At 47.1% G+C, this 15,812-nt stretch overlaps 1 protein-coding gene across 1 annotated transcript in view; it reads left to right on the plus strand.

Annotated features, from left to right (window-relative positions):
- The window catches only part of LOC135511527 (lipoma-preferred partner homolog), a 458,670-nt gene that overhangs the window by 372,666 nt on the left and 70,192 nt on the right, over positions 1-15,812 (plus strand). Inside the window, exon 13 of the mRNA XM_064933017.1 lies at positions 10,304-10,473. Coding sequence (XP_064789089.1) covers positions 10,304-10,473 — 170 coding nt within the window. The remainder of the gene's footprint in view (positions 1-10,303; positions 10,474-15,812) is intronic.

Here is a 15,812-nt window from a genome sequence, read left to right on the forward strand (position 1 = left end):
AGTCTAGTGGTTAGAGCAGGTAGCCTAGTGGATAGAGCAGGTAGCCTAGTGGTTAGAGCAGGTAGCCTAGTGGTTAGAGCAGGTAGCCTAGTGGTTAGAGCAGGTAGTCTAGTGGTTAGAGCAGGTAGTCTAGTGGTTAGAGCAGGTAGTCTAGTGGTTAGAGCAGGTAGTCTAGTGGTTAGAGCAGGTAGTCTAGTGGTTAGAGCAGGTAGCCTAGTGGTTAGAGCAGGTAGTCTAGTGGTTAGAGCAGGTAGTCTAGTGGTTAGAGCAGGTAGCCTAGTGGTTAGAGCAGGTAGTCTAGTGGTGAGAGCAGGTAGCCTAGTGGTTAGAGCAGGTAGTCTAGTGGTTAGAGCAGGTAGCCTAGTGGTTAGAGCAGGTAGTCTAGTGGTTAGAGCAGGAAGTCTAGTAGTTAGAGCAGGTAGCCTAGTGGTGAGAGCAGGTAGCCTAGTGGTTAGAGCAGGTAGCCTAGTGGTTAGAGCAGGTAGTCTAGTGGTTAGAGCAGGTAGTCTAGTGGTTAGAGCAGGTAGCCTAGTGGTTAGAGCAGGTAGCCTAGTGGTTAGAGCAGGTAGCCTAGTGGTTAGAGCAGGTAGTCTAGCGTAACAGGCGGGCCCTCGTGAGCCTAGTGGTTAGAGCAGGTAGTCTAGTGGTTAGAGCAGGTAGCCTAGTGGTTAGAGCAGGTAGCCTAGTGGTTAGAGCACGTAGTCTAGTGGTTAGAGCAGGTAGTCTAGTGGTTAGAGCAGGTAGCCTAGTGGTTAGAGCAGGTAGCCAAGTGGTTAGAGCAGGTAGTCTAGTGGTTAGAGCAGGTAGCCTAGTGGTTAGAGCAGGTAGCCTAGTGGTTAGAGCAGGTAGCCTAGTGGTTAGAGCAGGTAGTCTAGTGGTTAGAGCAGGTAGTCTAGTGGTTAGAGCAGGTAGCCTAGTGGTTAGAGCAGGTAGCCTAGTGGTTAGAGCACGTAGTCTAGTGGTTAGATCAGGTAGTCTAGTGGTTAGAGCAGGTAGTCTAGTGGTTAGAGCAGGTAGCCTAGTGGTTAGAGCAGGTAGCCTAGTGGTTAGAGCAGGTAGTCTAGTGGTTAGAGGCAGGTAGTCTAGGGGTTAGAGGCAGGTAGTCTAGTGGTTAGAGCAGGTAGTCTAGTGGTTAGAGCAGGTAGCCTAGTGGTTAGAGCAGGTAGTCTAGCGTAACAGGCGGGCCCCTCGTGAGCCTAGTGGTTAGAGCAGGTAGTCTAGTGGTTAGAGCAGGTAGCCTAGTGGTTAGAGCAGGTAGCCTAGTGGTTAGAGCACGTAGTCTAGTGGTTAGAGCAGGTAGTCTAGTGGTTAGAGCAGGTAGCCTAGTGGTTAGAGCAGGTAGCCAAGTGGTTAGAGCAGGTAGTCTAGTGGTTAGAGCAGGTAGCCTAGTGGTTAGAGCAGGTAGCCTAGTGGTTAGAGCAGGTAGCCTAGTGGTTAGAGCAGGTAGCCTAGTGGTTAGAGCAGGTAGTCTAGTGGTTAGAGCAGGTAGCCTAGTGGTTAGAGCAGGTAGCCTAGTGGTTAGAGCACGTAGTCTAGTGGTTAGATCAGGTAGTCTAGTGGTTAGAGCAGGTAGTCTAGTGGTTAGAGCAGGTAGCCTAGTGGTTAGAGCAGGTAGCCTAGTGGTTAGAGCAGGTAGTCTAGTGGTTAGAGGCAGGTAGTCTAGGGGTTAGAGGCAGGTAGTCTAGTGGTTAGAGCAGGTAGTCTAGTGGTTAGAGCAGGTAGCCTAGTGGTTAGAGCAGGTAGTCTAGCGTAACAGGCGGGCCCCTCGTGAGCCTAGTGGTTAGAGCAGGTAGTCTAGTGGTTAGAGCAGGTAGCCTAGTGGTTAGAGCAGGTAGCCTAGTGGTTAGAGCACGTAGTCTAGTGGTTAGATCAGGTAGTCTAGTGGTTAGAGCAGGTAGTCTAGTGGTTAGAGCAGGTAGTCTAGTGGTTAGAGCAGGTAGTCTATTGGTTAGAGCAGGTAGTCTAGTGGTTAGAGCAGGTAGCCTAGTGGTTAGAGCAGGTAGTCTAGTGGTTAGAGCAGGTAGTCTAGTGGTTAGAGCAGGTAGTCTAGTGGTTAGAGCAGGTAGTCTAGTGGTTAGAGCAGGTAGCCTAGTGGTTAGAGCAGGTAGCCTAGTGGTTAGAGCAGGTAGCCTAGTGGTTAGAGCAGGTAGTCTAGTGGTTAGAGCAGGTAGCCTAGTGGTTAGAGCAGGTAGCCTAGTGGTTAGAGCAGGTAGTCTAGTGGTTAGAGCAGGTAGTCTATTGGTTAGAGCAGGTAGTCTAGTGGTTAGAGCAGGTAGTCTAGTGGTTAGAGCAGGTAACCTAGTGGTTAGAGCAGGTAGCCTAGTGGTTAGAGCAGGTAGTCTAGTGGTTAGAGCAGGTAGTCTAGTGGTTAGAGCAGGTAGCCTAGTGGTTAGAGCAGGTAGTCTAGTGGTGAGAGCAGGTAGCCTAGTGGTTAGAGCAGGTAGTCTAGTGGTTAGAGCAGGTAGCCTAGTGGTTAGAGCAGGTAGTCTAGTGGTTAGAGCAGGAAGTCTAGTAGTTAGAGCAGGTAACCTAGTGGTTAGAGCAGGTAGCCTAGTGGTTAGAGCAGGTAGTCTAGTGGTTAGAGCAGGTAGTCTAGTGGTTAGAGCAGGTAGCCTAGTGGTTAGAGCAGGTAGTCTAGTGGTGAGAGCAGGTAGCCTAGTGGTTAGAGCAGGTAGTCTAGTGGTTAGAGCAGGTAGCCTAGTGGTTAGAGCAGGTAGCCTAGTGGTTAGAGCAGGTAGCCTAGTGGATAGAGCAGGTAGCCTAGTGGTTAGAGCAGGTAGCCTAGTGGTTAGAGCAGGTAGCCTAGTGGTTAGAGCAGGTAGTCTAGTGGTTAGAGCAGGTAGTCTAGTGGTTAGAGCAGGTAGTCTAGTGGTTAGAGCAGGTAGTCTAGTGGTTAGAGCAGGTAGTCTAGTGGTTAGAGCAGGTAGCCTAGTGGTTAGAGCAGGTAGTCTAGTGGTTAGAGCAGGTAGTCTAGTGGTTAGAGCAGGTAGCCTAGTGGTTAGAGCAGGTAGTCTAGTGGTGAGAGCAGGTAGCCTAGTGGTTAGAGCAGGTAGTCTAGTGGTTAGAGCAGGTAGCCTAGTGGTTAGAGCAGGTAGTCTAGTGGTTAGAGCAGGAAGTCTAGTAGTTAGAGCAGGTAGCCTAGTGGTGAGAGCAGGTAGCCTAGTGGTTAGAGCAGGTAGCCTAGTGGTTAGAGCAGGTAGTCTAGTGGTTAGAGCAGGTAGTCTAGTGGTTAGAGCAGGTAGCCTAGTGGTTAGAGCAGGTAGCCTAGTGGTTAGAGCAGGTAGCCTAGTGGTTAGAGCAGGTAGTCTAGCGTAACAGGCGGGCCCCTCGTGAGCCTAGTGGTTAGAGCAGGTAGTCTAGTGGTTAGAGCAGGTAGCCTAGTGGTTAGAGCAGGTAGCCTAGTGGTTAGAGCACGTAGTCTAGTGGTTAGAGCAGGTAGTCTAGTGGTTAGAGCAGGTAGCCTAGTGGTTAGAGCAGGTAGCCAAGTGGTTAGAGCAGGTAGTCTAGTGGTTAGAGCAGGTAGCCTAGTGGTTAGAGCAGGTAGCCTAGTGGTTAGAGCAGGTAGCCTAGTGGTTAGAGCAGGTAGTCTAGTGGTTAGAGCAGGTAGTCTAGTGGTTAGAGCAGGTAGCCTAGTGGTTAGAGCAGGTAGCCTAGTGGTTAGAGCACGTAGTCTAGTGGTTAGATCAGGTAGTCTAGTGGTTAGAGCAGGTAGTCTAGTGGTTAGAGCAGGTAGCCTAGTGGTTAGAGCAGGTAGCCTAGTGGTTAGAGCAGGTAGTCTAGTGGTTAGAGGCAGGTAGTCTAGGGGTTAGAGGCAGGTAGTCTAGTGGTTAGAGCAGGTAGTCTAGTGGTTAGAGCAGGTAGCCTAGTGGTTAGAGCAGGTAGTCTAGCGTAACAGGCGGGCCCCTCGTGAGCCTAGTGGTTAGAGCAGGTAGTCTAGTGGTTAGAGCAGGTAGCCTAGTGGTTAGAGCAGGTAGCCTAGTGGTTAGAGCACGTAGTCTAGTGGTTAGATCAGGTAGTCTAGTGGTTAGAGCAGGTAGTCTAGTGGTTAGAGCAGGTAGTCTAGTGGTTAGAGCAGGTAGTCTATTGGTTAGAGCAGGTAGTCTAGTGGTTAGAGCAGGTAGCCTAGTGGTTAGAGCAGGTAGTCTAGTGGTTAGAGCAGGTAGTCTAGTGGTTAGAGCAGGTAGTCTAGTGGTTAGAGCAGGTAGTCTAGTGGTTAGAGCAGGTAGCCTAGTGGTTAGAGCAGGTAGCCTAGTGGTTAGAGCAGGTAGCCTAGTGGTTAGAGCAGGTAGTCTAGTGGTTAGAGCAGGTAGCCTAGTGGTTAGAGCAGGTAGCCTAGTGGTTAGAGCAGGTAGTCTAGTGGTTAGAGCAGGTAGTCTATTGGTTAGAGCAGGTAGTCTAGTGGTTAGAGCAGGTAGTCTAGTGGTTAGAGCAGGTAACCTAGTGGTTAGAGCAGGTAGCCTAGTGGTTAGAGCAGGTAGTCTAGTGGTGAGAGCAGGTAGCCTAGTGGTTAGAGCAGGTAGTCTAGTGGTTAGAGCAGGTAGCCTAGTGGTTAGAGCAGGTAGTCTAGTGGTTAGAGCAGGAAGTCTAGTAGTTAGAGCAGGTAGCCTAGTGGTGAGAGCAGGTAGCCTAGTGGTTAGAGCAGGTAGCCTAGTGGTTAGAGCAGGTAGTCTAGTGGTTAGAGCAGGTAGTCTAGTGGTTAGAGCAGGTAGCCTAGTGGTTAGAGCAGGTAGTCTAGTGGTTAGATCAGGTAGTCTAGTGGTTAGAGCAGGTAGTCTAGTGGTTAGAGCAGGTAGCCTAGTGGTTAGAGCAGGTAGCCTAGTGGTTAGAGCAGGTAGTCTAGTGGTTAGAGGCAGGTAGTCTAGGGGTTAGAGGCAGGTAGTCTAGTGGTTAGAGCAGGTAGTCTAGTGGTTAGAGCAGGTAGCCTAGTGGTTAGAGCAGGTAGTCTAGCGTAACAGGCGGGCCCCTCGTGAGCCTAGTGGTTAGAGCAGGTAGTCTAGTGGTTAGAGCAGGTAGCCTAGTGGTTAGAGCAGGTAGCCTAGTGGTTAGAGCACGTAGTCTAGTGGTTAGATCAGGTAGTCTAGTGGTTAGAGCAGGTAGTCTAGTGGTTAGAGCAGGTAGTCTAGTGGTTAGAGCAGGTAGTCTATTGGTTAGAGCAGGTAGTCTAGTGGTTAGAGCAGGTAGCCTAGTGGTTAGAGCAGGTAGTCTAGTGGTTAGAGCAGGTAGTCTAGTGGTTAGAGCAGGTAGTCTAGTGGTTAGAGCAGGTAGTCTAGTGGTTAGAGCAGGTAGCCTAGTGGTTAGAGCAGGTAGCCTAGTGGTTAGAGCAGGTAGCCTAGTGGTTAGAGCAGGTAGTCTAGTGGTTAGAGCAGGTAGCCTAGTGGTTAGAGCAGGTAGCCTAGTGGTTAGAGCAGGTAGTCTAGTGGTTAGAGCAGGTAGCCTAGTGGTTAGAGCAGGTAGCCTAGTGGTTAGAGCAGGTAGCCTAGTGGTTAGAGCAGGTAGTCTAGTGGTTAGAGCAGGTAGTCTAGTGGTTAGAGCAGGTAGTCTAGTGGTTAGAGCAGGTAACCTAGTGGTTAGAGCAGGTAGCCTAGTGGTTAGAGCAGGTAGTCTAGTGGTTAGAGCAGGTAGTCTAGTGGTTAGAGCAGGTAGCCTAGTGGTTAGAGCAGGTAGTCTAGTGGTGAGAGCAGGTAGCCTAGTGGTTAGAGCAGGTAGTCTAGTGGTTAGAGCAGGTAGCCTAGTGGTTAGAGCAGGTAGTCTAGTGGTTAGAGCAGGAAGTCTAGTAGTTAGAGCAGGTAGCCTAGTGGTGAGAGCAGGTAGCCTAGTGGTTAGAGCAGGTAGCCTAGTGGTTAGAGCAGGTAGTCTAGTGGTTAGAGCAGGTAGTCTAGTGGTTAGAGCAGGTAGCCTAGTGGTTAGAGCAGGTAGCCTAGTGGTTAGAGCAGGTAGCCTAGTGGTTAGAGCAGGTAGTCTAGCGTAACAGGCGGGCCCCTCGTGAGCCTAGTAGTTAGAGCAGGTAGTCTAGTGGTTAGAGCAGGTAGCCTAGTGGTTAGAGCAGGTAGCCTAGTGGTTAGATCAGGTAGTCTAGTGGTTAGAGCAGGTAGTCTAGTGGTTAGAGCAGGTAGTCTAGTGGTTAGAGCAGGTAGCCTAGTGGTTAGAGCAGGTAGCCTAGTGGTTAGAGCAGGTAGTCTAGTGGTTAGAGGCAGGTAGTCTAGGGGTTAGAGGCAGGTAGTCTAGTGGTTAGAGCAGGTAGTCTAGTGGTTAGAGCAGGTAGCCTAGTGGTTAGAGCAGGTAGTCTAGCGTAACAGGCGGGCCCCTCGTGAGCCTAGTGGTTAGAGCAGGTAGTCTAGTGGTTAGAGCAGGTAGCCTAGTGGTTAGAGCAGGTAGCCTAGTGGTTAGAGCACGTAGTCTAGTGGTTAGATCAGGTAGTCTAGTGGTTAGAGCAGGTAGTCTAGTGGTTAGAGCAGGTAGTCTAGTGGTTAGAGCAGGTAGCCTAGTGGTTAGAGCAGGTAGCCTAGTGGTTAGAGCAGGTAGTCTAGTGGTTAGAGGCAGGTAGTCTAGTGGTTAGAGGCAGGTAGTCTAGTGGTTAGAGCAGGTAGTCTAGTGGTTAGAGCAGGTAGCCTAGTGGTTAGAGCAGGTAGCCTAGTGGTTAGAGCAGGTAGCCTAGTGGATAGAGCAGGTAGCCTAGTGGTTAGAGCAGGTAGTCTAGTGGTTAGAGCAGGTAGTCTAGTGGTTAGAGCAGGTAGTCTATTGGTTAGAGCAGGTAGTCTAGTGGTTAGAGCAGGTAGCCTAGTGGTTAGAGCAGGTAGTCTAGTGGTTAGAGCAGGTAGTCTAGTGGTTAGAGCAGGTAGTCTAGTGGTTAGAGCAGGTAGTCTAGTGGTTAGAGCAGGTAGCCTAGTGGTTAGAGCAGGTAGCCTAGTGGTTAGAGCAGGTAGCCTAGTGGTTAGAGCAGGTAGTCTAGTGGTTAGAGCAGGTAGCCTAGTGGTTAGAGCAGGTAGCCTAGTGGTTAGAGCAGGTAGTCTAGTGGTTAGAGCAGGTAGCCTAGTGGTTAGAGCAGGTAGCCTAGTGGTTAGAGCAGGTAGCCTAGTGGTTAGAGCAGGTAGTCTAGTGGTTAGAGCAGGTAGTCTAGTGGTTAGAGCAGGTAGTCTAGTGGTTAGAGCAGGTAACCTAGTGGTTAGAGCAGGTAGCCTAGTGGTTAGAGCAGGTAGTCTAGTGGTTAGAGCAGGTAGTCTAGTGGTTAGAGCAGGTAGCCTAGTGGTTAGAGCAGGTAGTCTAGTGGTGAGAGCAGGTAGCCTAGTGGTTAGAGCAGGTAGTCTAGTGGTTAGAGCAGGTAGCCTAGTGGTTAGAGCAGGTAGTCTAGTGGTTAGAGCAGGAAGTCTAGTAGTTAGAGCAGGTAGCCTAGTGGTGAGAGCAGGTAGCCTAGTGGTTAGAGCAGGTAGCCTAGTGGTTAGAGCAGGTAGTCTAGTGGTTAGAGCAGGTAGTCTAGTGGTTAGAGCAGGTAGCCTAGTGGTTAGAGCAGGTAGCCTAGTGGTTAGAGCAGGTAGCCTAGTGGTTAGAGCAGGTAGTCTAGCGTAACAGGCGGGCCCCTCGTGAGCCTAGTGGTTAGAGCAGGTAGTCTAGTGGTTAGAGCAGGTAGCCTAGTGGTTAGAGCAGGTAGCCTAGTGGTTAGAGCACGTAGTCTAGTGGTTAGAGCAGGTAGTCTAGTGGTTAGAGCAGGTAGCCTAGTGGTTAGAGCAGGTAGCCAAGTGGTTAGAGCAGGTAGTCTAGTGGTTAGAGCAGGTAGCCTAGTGGTTAGAGCAGGTAGCCTAGTGGTTAGAGCAGGTAGCCTAGTGGTTAGAGCAGGTAGTCTAGTGGTTAGAGCAGGTAGTCTAGTGGTTAGAGCAGGTAGCCTAGTGGTTAGAGCAGGTAGCCTAGTGGTTAGAGCACGTAGTCTAGTGGTTAGATCAGGTAGTCTAGTGGTTAGAGCAGGTAGTCTAGTGGTTAGAGCAGGTAGTCTAGTGGTTAGAGCAGGTAGCCTAGTGGTTAGAGCAGGTAGCCTAGTGGTTAGAGCAGGTAGTCTAGTGGTTAGAGGCAGGTAGTCTAGGGGTTAGAGGCAGGTAGTCTAGTGGTTAGAGCAGGTAGTCTAGTGGTTAGAGCAGGTAGCCTAGTGGTTAGAGCAGGTAGTCTAGCGTAACAGGCGGGCCCCTCGTGAGCCTAGTGGTTAGAGCAGGTAGTCTAGTGGTTAGAGCAGGTAGCCTAGTGGTTAGAGCAGGTAGCCTAGTGGTTAGAGCACGTAGTCTAGTGGTTAGATCAGGTAGTCTAGTGGTTAGAGCAGGTAGTCTAGTGGTTAGAGCAGGTAGTCTAGTGGTTAGAGCAGGTAGCCTAGTGGTTAGAGCAGGTAGCCTAGTGGTTAGAGCAGGTAGTCTAGTGGTTAGAGGCAGGTAGTCTAGTGGTTAGAGGCAGGTAGTCTAGTGGTTAGAGCAGGTAGTCTAGTGGTTAGAGCAGGTAGCCTAGTGGTTAGAGCAGGTAATCTAGTGGTTAGAGCAGGTAGTCTAGTGGTTAGAGCAGGTAGCCTAGTGGTTAGAGCAGGTAGTCTAGTGGTTAGAGCAGGTAGTCTAGTGGTTAGAGCAGGTAGTCTAGTGGTTAGAGCAGGTAGTCTAGTGGTTAGAGCAGGTAGCCTAGTGGTTAGAGCAGGTAGTCTAGCGTAACAGGCGGGCCCCTCGTGAGCCTAGTGGTTAGAGCGTTGGACTAGTAACCTGTAAGGTTGTAAGATATGTCGTTCTGCCCCTGAACAGGCAGTTAACCCACTGTTCCTAGGCCGTCATTGAAAATAAGAATTTGTTTTTAACTGACTTGCCTGGTTAAATAAAAGTAAAATAAAATAATATGCAATCCATGTCTCAATTGTCTCCAGGCTTAGAAATCCTTATTTTCCCTGCTAGCAGAACGTCCCTGTAATGTTTCCTCAGAACCACATTTTGTTGCGGCAGCATGTCCTGAGAACATTACTGGTACATTGTGTTATTACATACCCTGGCAACCTAATGAGAACCTTAAAGGTTTGTTCTGTGGTAGTTTTTACAGATGTTGTGGACAACGTTATGTGAATGTTAGGAGAACATTCCAAAAAATAATTGCATATTTATTTTTTTATCTGAAGTAGAAGAAAAACATATTTTGTTATCAAAAATATTTTGTTTTTGGAATGTTATATTGCTAATGTTACATTAAACCCTAACTACAACTTAATGTGACCTTCAGCTAATGTTCTGGGGAATGTCCCCAGTTTGCCTCTGAAGGCCCTTTGATTAGGGTTTAGTAGATGTTTTCTTGTGATCAGAAGGAAGCTGGTTCTTAGGAAAATGCTATTATATACCTCTCAAGTTATGAGAGAGAGCGTGTGTTAACATGTTCAGAGAGTGTGTTGTCATGGTAACGTGTGTGCAGGGAGCGTGTTGTCATGGTAACGTGTGTGCAGGGAATGTGTTGTCATGTTAACGTGTTCAGAGAGAGTGTTGTCATGGTAACGTGTTCAGAGAGCGTGTTGTCATGTTAACTTGTGTTCAGAGAGAGTGTTGTCGTGGTAACATGTGTTCAGAGAGCATGTTGTCATGGTAACGTGTGTTCAGAGAGTGTGTTGTCAAGGTTAACGTGTGGTCAGAGAACGTGTTGCCATGGTAATGTGTGTACACAACACATGTTGCCGTGGTAATGTGTGTTTGGAGAGCATGTTGTCATGGTAATGTGTGTGCATAGAGTGTGATGTCATGGTAACGTGTTCAGAGAGTGTGTTGTCATGTTAACATCTTCAGAGAGCATGTTGACATGTTACCGTGTGTTCAGAGAGCATGTTGTCATGGTAACGTGTGTTCAGAGAGCGTGTTGTCATGGTGTAATGTGTGTTCAGAGAACATGTTGTCATGGTAGCATACTTCTAGCATACATTAGCTGAGAGTATGTTGTCATGGTAGCATGTTCAGAGAGCATGTTGCCATGTTAACGTAGCCAGTCAGACAGACAGACAAACCTGTGGACAGGGAGTCTAACTCTCCTTTTCCTCCTGTAGCCAGACAGACAGACAGACAGACAGACAGACAGACAGACAGGCAGACAGGCAGACAGACAGGCAGGCAGGCAGGCAGGCAGACAGACAGACAGACAGACAGACAGACAGACAGGCAGGCAGGCAGGCAGACAGACAGGCAGACAGGCAGGCAGACAGGCAGACAGGCAGACCTGTGGACAGAGGGTCTAACTCACCTCCTCTACCCAGTGGACAGTCAGATCAGTGGATGAACCAGTCTAACCCCCCATCTCCTCTCCTCCTCTACCCCAGGGCGGTGTGCCAGCTGTGGGGATAATGTGGTGGGTGAGGGGACCGGCTGTACCGCCATAGACCAGGTCTTCCACGTGGACTGCTTCATCTGCATGACCTGCAGTGGCAGGCTGCGCGGTAAACCCTTCTACGCCGTGGAGAAGAAGGCCTACTGCGAGACCTGCTACATCGTGAGTCTCAGCCCATCTATACACACACACACACACACACAAACCCTTCTACGCCGTGGAGAAGAAGGCCTACTGCGAGCCCTGCTACATCGTGAGTCTCAGCCCAACTGTACACACAGTGTACACACACACACACACACAATGTACACACACACACACACACACAATGTACACACACACACGCGCCCTGCTACATCGTGAGTGTAAGCCCTTCGTTACACACCACACGCACAACAACAATCACAAGATGTAGATGCCTACTGAGCTCTGCTATATTGTGACTTTCGGCCCGTCCATCTATTTCTTACGTCACTTTAATCTGTAAGTAGCGTTTGTAAAGTACTGGCTGTTTCACTTCACACATTCTACATGCTCTGTGTGTGTTTCTGCCACCTCACGTCTCTCCCGAAACATCAACTACCTCGGAGGTACAATGACATCATGCCTCTTGTTTAACATGAGCATGAGTCCAAATCAAAGTATTCGAATTGGACCACGGAGGTCACTTCACCTGTACACATTTCAACGCATCGATGCGAGCTTCAACGAAAAGTATGGACAAAAAAAAAATATGACTCGAGCAATATGACTCAAAAATTTTCGGGGTGTGGTGGGGGGGGGGTGCTGAAGCGAGAGAAATTAAACTCTGACTTCAGAATGAAATGTTGCCTATTTACATTTCATATGTTGCCTGACTACAATATTTGACCTTGATACGTTAATAAACACATTCTGTGTTAATTTTGGCATGTTTATCCGCCTACAATACCCACTGTAGTGTGCGTGTATCGCAACGCCATAATAAGTCAACAGGGCTAACTAGCCACGAAGAATTGACAGATAGCTAGTCATCCACCTTGCACCATGTTAGTTTTAGGTATTTAGGTAGGTTTTTTTAGGTTGTTTTAGGTATTCTTTTGCCTTTTAAACTAGCTTGCTAGCTAGATTATTACGATTCACATTTAGCTGAGAATTAAACGTGTGTTGATGTAGTTATCTTGTCGTCTGTATTGCCATGGGCTGGCAGCAGATTGAGTTGAATAGGCAGTAACATTGTAGGGCAGGTGTCTGAGGCACATATTTCGTCTCCTGACTTCTCACTTCCAAAAAAAATTTAATCTGACTGAGAGGATGGCGACCACTGCCTGATACTATGAACGAACCACAACTGATCACATGTAGTATTTTGGGAAGACCCACAAGAGATACCTACACTGACAGACAGCGCCACGACAGTAGCTCTCAGTGCTTCCCTCCTGCTGCCACCGTCTAGCTGCGTTCCTCCGATTGGATATCCTCCGAGCTGCCCTCCTCCGATTGGATATCCTCCTACCTCCTCTGATTGGATATCCTCCTACCTCCTCTGATTGGATATCCTCCTACCTCCTCTGATTGGATATCCTCCCAGCTGCCGGGTCTGTTTATCGTCTGTTTTTTTATGTGTAGCGTAGCAAGTACCAGGTTTAGTACCAGGTTTAATAATGGCATATTGTCCCAGGGTTGACAGAGTCCTTGCAGGCTGTGTAGTAACCCATGTAACCATGAACCATAACAAACGATAGCTTAGCTAGCCAGCTAACTTGGGCAGCTTGCTAAATAACCATGAATCATAACAAACGATAGCTTAGCTAGCCAGCTTGCTAAATAACCATGAATCATAACAAACGATAGCTTAGCTAGCCAGCTAACTTGGACAGATTGCTAAATAACCATGAATCATAACAAACGATAGCTTAGCTAGCCAGCAAACTTGGGCAGCTTGCTAAATAACCATGAATCATAACAAACGATAGCTTAGCTAGCCAGCTAACTTAGGCAGCTTGCTAAATAACCATGAATCATAACAAACGATAGCTTAGCTAGCCAGCTAACTTGGACAGCTTGCTAAATAACCATGAATCATAACAAACGATAGCTTAGCTAGCCAGCTAACTTGGGCAGCTTGCTAAATCACCATGCATCATAACAAACGATAGCTTAGCAAGCCAGCTAACTTATGCAGCTTGCTAAATAACCATGAATCATAACAAGCAATAGTTTAGCTAGCCAGCTAACTTGAACAGCTTGCTAAATAACCATGAATCATAACAAACGATAGCTTAGCTAGCCAGCTAATTTGGACAGCTTGCTAAATAACCATGAATCATAACAAACAATAGCTTAGCTAGCCAGCTAACTTCGACAGCTTGCTAAATAACCATGAATCATAACAAGGGATAATCTATAGCTACTCCGCTAGAAAGTTACTTTTTGCTAGTTGACAAGTAAGGTCATTATTTATGCTAATGTTAACGTTTTGTTAAATATGTTGTAGCTAATTCATATAATGTGAACATGAGTCGTCTCTTGCCAAAGTTAGCTATTTTTTGCTAGCTAGCAACTTTCGTTAACCAAATGTAAATGTAGCTTAATAATAAAAAACAAAGACTGATTAACAGTTTCAATTGCTTTACTTAAAATAACGCAATATTAAACAAAAATCAGATTTGCAAATGTTTGACATACAACATTAGCTACAGAGGGTCGTCTTGGTCAGGAAAGTGAAAGTCAGACATAGATGACTAGCAGCCGACATGTTGATGACGCAATTTACTCTAATAGGTCTAAGATATATGAAATAAAATTGTATTTGTCACATGTTTCATAAACAGCAGGTGAAATGTTTATTTTACTGGTCTTTTCAACAATACAGCGTTGAATTGTAATAATTGAAATAGTGACACAAGGAATAAATACGCAGTGTCGAACAATGACTAGTGAAAAATAGCTATTGAACATTGCATTCAGAAAGTATTCATACCCCTTTGATTTATTCCACATTTTGTTGCTACAGCCTGAATTTAAAATGGATTCAATCTTCTTCTTTTTTTCTCTCACACATCTACACACAATGACAAAGTGAAAACATGTTTTTAAACATTTAAAACATAAATATATAATTTATATAAGTATTCACACCCCTGAGTCAATACTTTTTTAGGAGCATGTTTGACAGCGATTACAGCTGTGGGTCTTTTTTGAGTACATTTCTTAAGAGCTTGGCACACCTGGATTGTACAATATTTGCCCATTATTCTTTAAAAAATGATTCAAGTTCTGTCAAGTTGATTGTTTATCATTGCTGGACAGCCATTTTCAAGTCTTGCTGTAGATTGTCAGGCCAATTTAAGTCAAAACTGTAACTAGGCCACTCAGGAACATTCAATGTCGTCTTGGTAAGAAACTCCAGTGTATATTTGACCTTGTGTTTTCGGTTATTGTCCTGCTGAAAGGTGAATTTGCCTGTGCTTATAGCTATGTTACATTTATTTATTTTATCATAAAACAAACTCCCTAGTCCTTGACAATGACAAGCATACCCATAACATGATGCAGCCACCACCATGCTTGAAAATATGAAGAGTGGTACTCAGTGATGAGTTGTGTTGGATTTGCCCCAAACATAATGTTTTGTATTCAGGGCAAATCGTTAATTTCTTTGACACATTTTTTGCAGTATTACTTTAGTGCCTTGTTGTAAACAGGATGCATGTTTTGGAATATGTTTTATTCTGTACAGGCTGTTATAGCAGCAATGTTCCAACATCTAGTGGAAAGCCTTCCCAGAAGAATGGAGGTTGTTATAGCAGCAATGTTCCAAAATCTAGTGGAAAGCCTTTCCAGAAGACTGGATGCTGTTAAGGCAGCAATGTTCCAACATCTAGTGGACAGCCTTCCCAGAAGAGTGCAGGCTGTTATAGCAGCAAAGGGGCACCAACTCCATATTAACGCCCATGATTTTAGAATGAGTTGTTCGGCGAGCAGGTGTCCACATACTGTTGGTCATGTAGGGTTAAAGGATAGAAAGCAGTGGGTAGCCATTTGCTATTTACCCGTCTTGTTTATCAGTCTTGTTGCTTGGGGGTAGAAGCTGTTCAGGGTCCTGTTGGTTCCAGGCTTGGTGCTCTGGTACTGCTTGCCGTGCGGCAGCATGTTGGGCCTTCTGACACCGCCTGGTTTAGAGGACCTGGACGGCAGGGAGTTCGGCCCCAGTGATGTACTGGGCCGTACTCACCACCCTCTGTAGCGCCTTGCAGTCGGGTGCCTTACAGTTGCCGTACCAGGCGGTGATGTAGCCAGTCAAGATGCTCTCAATGGTGCAGCTGTAGGTGTTTTTGAGGGCCAATGCCAAATCTGTTCAGCTTCCTGAGAGGGAAGAGGCCGTGCCCTCTTCACAACTGTGTGGGTGTGTCAGGAAAATGTTCATTCCTAAGTGATGTGGACACAGAGGAACTCGAAGCTCTGGACCAGCTCCACTTCAGCCCTGTCGATGTGGATGGGGGTGTGCTCAACCCCTTGAGGTCCTTTAGACCACGATAAGGTCCTTTGTCCTGCTGACGTTGAGGGAGAGGTTGTAATGCGGTAGCACAACAGTGCTTCTCAAATGTAAAATGTGTTTGTTCTCCACACTCTCATTCTAATAATAACATACTCAAGAGAATGCCCTCGGGGCATGGGAGTGTGGAGCACAGTATGCATATTTGAGAAATCCCCATTGTCTCTTCAGTGATTAGCCAGACTGTGTCTTCAGTGATTAGCCAGACTGTGTCTTCAGTGATTAGCCAGACTGTGTCTTCAGTGATTAGCCAGACTGTGTCTTCAGTGATTAGCCAGACTGTGTCTCTTCAGTGATTAGCCAGACTGTGTCTCTTCAGTGATTAGCCAGACTGTGTCTCTTCAGTGATTAGCCAGACTGTGTCTCTTCAGTGATTAGCCAGACTGTGTCTCTTCAGTGATTAGCCAGACTGTGTCTCTTCAGTGATTAGCCAGACTGTGTCTCTTCAGTGATTAGCCAGACGGTGTCTCTTCAGTGATTAGCCAGACTGTGTCTCTTCAGTGATTAGCCAGACTGTGTCTCTTCAGTGATTAGCCAGACTGTGTCTCTTCAGTGATTAGCCAGACTGTGTCTCTTCAGTGATTAGCCAGACTGTGTCTTCAGTGATTAGCCAGACTGTGTCTTCAGTGATTAGCCAGACTGTGTCTTCAGTGATTAGCCAGACTGTGTCTCTTCAGTGATTAGCCAGACTGTGTCTCTTCAGTGATTAGCCAGACTGTGTCTCTTCAGTGATTAGCCAGACTGTGTCTTCAGTGATTAGCCAGACTGTGTCTTCATTGATTAGCCAGACTGTGTCTTCAGTGATTAGCCAGACTGTGTCTTCAGTGATTAGCCAGACTGTGTATCCAGTGATTAGCCAGACTGTGTCTCTTCAGTGATTAGTCAGACTGTCTCCAGTGATTAGCCAGACTGTGTCTCCAGTGATTAGCCAGACTGTGTCTTCAGTGATTAGCCAGACTGTGTC

This window comes from Oncorhynchus masou, chromosome 24 (assembly GCF_036934945.1).
Source record: "Oncorhynchus masou masou isolate Uvic2021 chromosome 24, UVic_Omas_1.1, whole genome shotgun sequence".
Lineage (NCBI taxonomy): Eukaryota > Metazoa > Chordata > Actinopteri > Salmoniformes > Salmonidae > Oncorhynchus > Oncorhynchus masou.